At 40.8% G+C, this 3471-nt stretch overlaps 1 protein-coding gene across 1 annotated transcript; it reads left to right on the forward strand.

The window, feature by feature from the left end:
• The first annotated feature begins 1300 nt into the window (after positions 1-1300).
• LOC110315729 (Ig kappa chain V19-17-like) lies at positions 1301-1862 on the forward strand. Its single transcript, XM_021189714.2, has 2 exons — positions 1301-1373; positions 1540-1862. Exons 1-2 carry the CDS (start codon positions 1313-1315, stop codon positions 1860-1862), a joined length of 384 nt encoding a protein of 127 aa, XP_021045373.1. The 5' UTR covers positions 1301-1312.
• Positions 1863-3471: the final 1609 nt, after the last annotated feature.

Genomic DNA, 3471 nt, shown 5'->3' on the forward strand with positions numbered 1-3471 from the left:
CCCTTCTCCTTCCTTCCCTTCCCTTCCCTTCCCTTCTCCTTTCTTTCTTTCTTTCTTTCTTTCTTTCTTTCTTTCTTTCTTTCTTTCTTTTGTTCTTTCTTTCTTTCTTTCTTTCTTTCTTTCTTTCCTTCCTTCTTTCTTTCTTTCTTTCTTTCTTTCTTTCTTTCTTTCTTTCTTTCTTTTTTCCTTCTTCCTTTAGTTCTTCCATACTTCCCTCTATCCCTCCCTCACTCCCTCCTTCCTTCCTTCTTTTTTGGAAGTAATTCTTCTCTCTTACATTATATGCCAACCACAGTTACTCCTCCTGCTACTCCTTCTAGCCCCCTCCCAATTTCCTTATCCCATCCTTCTCTGCTTTACTAAAACAAACAAAAAAACAAAGACGCAAACAAAAACAAGGACAAAAACAACAGGCGTACCGGGGATATTGCCTGAACAAGGCATCAAAAATTACAATAAGGGGGTCCAGATGAACTGAGACTGTTGGAACTCCTCAGCGTCTTTCAGTCTTTCACTGATTCAACAACAGGGGTTAGCTGTTTCTGTCCATTGGTTGGGTGCAAATATCTGCATCTGACTCAGCTTCTTGTAGGGGCTTCTGGAGTGCGGTCATGCTAGGTCGCTTTTTGTGAGTGCTCCATAGCCTCAGTGATAGTGTCAGGCCTTGGGACCTCCCCTTGAGCTGGATTCCACTTTGGGCCTGTCACTGGACCTTCTTTTCTTCAGGCTTCCCTCCATTTCCATCCCTGTAATTCTTTCAGACAGGTACAAACATGGGTCAGAGTTTGACTGTGGAATGTCACCCCCTTCCCTCATTTGATTCCATGTCTTCCTTCTGGAGGTGGGCTATATAAGTTCCCACTCCTTAATGTCAGGCATTTCATCCCTTTGAGTCCTGAGAGTCTCTCACCTACCAGGTCTCTGGTGCATTCTGGAGGATCTCCCAACCTCCTACCTCCTGAGGCTGCCAGTTGACATCCTTTCTGCTGGCCCTCAGTGCTTCAGTCCTTTTCCCTCACCCAATATCTGATTTTAATGGAAGCCTCTCATGAGAGCATCTATGCACTTGTGGTTTCAGAGCTTTAAATTGGTCCTTGAGCTTCTATTTCTACTTCCTTCCCAGTAATTACTTCCTGTCTTTGGTAGTACTTTTGACTGTTGATTTGACCTGGATACTCTCAAACAGCTGTGTCCAGGTAATTTACTTCCTTATTTGATGACTACTTTGCATAGATTCCCTAGAGGCCAGCCCAGCTGCCCATGATTTATACACCAGGTCTTTGCAGTGAGATCTGAAATATATCAGACCAGCATGGGCATCAAGATGGAGCCACAGACTCAGGTCTTTGTATTTGCGTTGCTCTGGTTATCTGGTGAGACATTTAAAATTATTATAACATCTTAAAAGTAATTTATTTGAATGGCTATTTCCTATAGGAAGCCAATATTAGACAGACAATGCTATTTTGGATTCTAATATTTGTATCATAAAGTCTTTGTATGTATAAGTGTAAACTCATTATCTTTTTCTGATTGCAGTTGTTGATGGAGACATTGTGATGACCCAGTCTCACAGATTCATGTCCACATCAGTAGGAGACAGGGTCAGCATAGCCTGCAAGGCCAGTCAGAATGTGGGTACTGCTATAGACTGGTATCAACAGAAACCAGGGCAATCTCCTAAACTGCTTATCTACGCGGCATCCAACCGGTACACTGGAGTCCCTGATCGCTTCACAGGCAGTGGATCTAGGACAGATTTCACTCTGACCATCAGCAATGTGCAGGCTGAAGACCTGGCAGATTATTTCTGTCAGCAGTATAACAGCTATCCTCTCACAGTGCTTCAGCCTCCTACATAAACCTCCTCAGAGATTCTAACCAGCTGCCTGCACTACACATCCCTAGACCTACACACTTCCCCTCTGCCTGCAGCTGCTCGGCCTAACTGTTGCAAAGTATGGTAGAAAGTTAATGAACAGATCCTTTGACTTGGAAGGTCATTATGGCAAAAAAAGAAGTAAAAACATATCTTTTTTTTTTAATTCTCATGCTTAGATTCTGTGTATTGAACATACCAAATTTATTATCTTATGTTCTGGAATGAAAAGTTCCAATGTGAGTCTCCATCCATGAGCCTCTCAGGCTATATTCTCACTGGAAGATACTGAAGAGAACTTGGCTTTTGCTTAGCTCAGCTCTGTGAGGTCCCCCTCACTTTTGACCTCCTGGCAAATTCTCTAAAGTTCTCCTCTTGGTTAACTTTATTTATTTGCAAATATATAGTTGAGTTTCATAAAGCAAATATTTAAAAATATTTCATGTATTTTGACAATCTTTATTCTCCTTGTTTCTTCTTTCTGTCACTCCCTTTCCCTCCAAGTTACATACTTTCAATCCCTAGCCTACTATCTATCTGTGTGACATACACATGTGCCTATTACACACACACACACACAAACACACACACACATATATACGCACACGCATACACATGCACACACACAGAGTTCATGAATCTATAAAAGTCTAGGATACAAAAAAATCAGAGAAAACATCGTGTTTGACTTGTTAAACAACATAGCTGATCTAGATTTATTTTCCTAGGCCCAATCTGCCTCTGCAGTCTTCTCATATACTTTCCCAATGTGCAGACTGTGATACCTCATTCTACACTACACTACACTACACTACACTACACTACACTACACTAATGGTAAATATGATTTTGTATCATGGGAATCAAATTTGTTTTTTTGTCTTATAATAATTAACAGTGTTTGATATTTGCTGAGGGTAATACTTTGTACTTCAATAAAAACAATATGTTAACTAATCTCAAACATGTATTAATTAAAAATTAGTTGAAATCTTATTTTGTTCGTGTTATTTATTTTTGAGAGAAGGTATCATGCTCTGTTAAACTGGGGTGTCAATTTTGATCTCACAAAATTCCACCTACCTCTTGGTAAACACTGTGATTAATGGTACGGGCCATCCCTCTCAGCCTTGAGTACTGTTTTGACACACAGATAGAACAGGGTTACAAGTAGTTGTTTGAGAACTGCAAATATCTTTCATTAATTTGCACGTGAATAGGCTCTCCCTAGCTTGCTTTCTGTGCCCAAGTCTACAGCATGAGCACAGATGTGTCAGGTGTATCTGAGGAAAATCATTGACTTACATGATTTGTGCTAAGTATGTTGTTTCTTCACTGTGACAAGGCACTTTGACAAAGACAGGATCATTTATTTTAGCTCACAGTTTCAGTCCATGTTAGTTTGGATTCACTGCTGTGTGTTAGAGGTGAGGTTGAATATCATGGAGGAAGTCGATGGCAGGAGAGTGATGTTACCTCATCATAGCAGGAAATCAGAGAAGGAGACTGGGCCAAGGACAGGCCATATTCATTCTCATTCTCTCTCTCTCTCTCTCTCTCTCTCTCTCTCTCTCTCTCTCTCTCTCTCTCTC

Source organism: Mus pahari, unplaced genomic scaffold (assembly GCF_900095145.1).
Source record: "Mus pahari unplaced genomic scaffold, PAHARI_EIJ_v1.1 scaffold_7215_1, whole genome shotgun sequence".
NCBI lineage: Eukaryota > Metazoa > Chordata > Mammalia > Rodentia > Muridae > Mus > Mus pahari.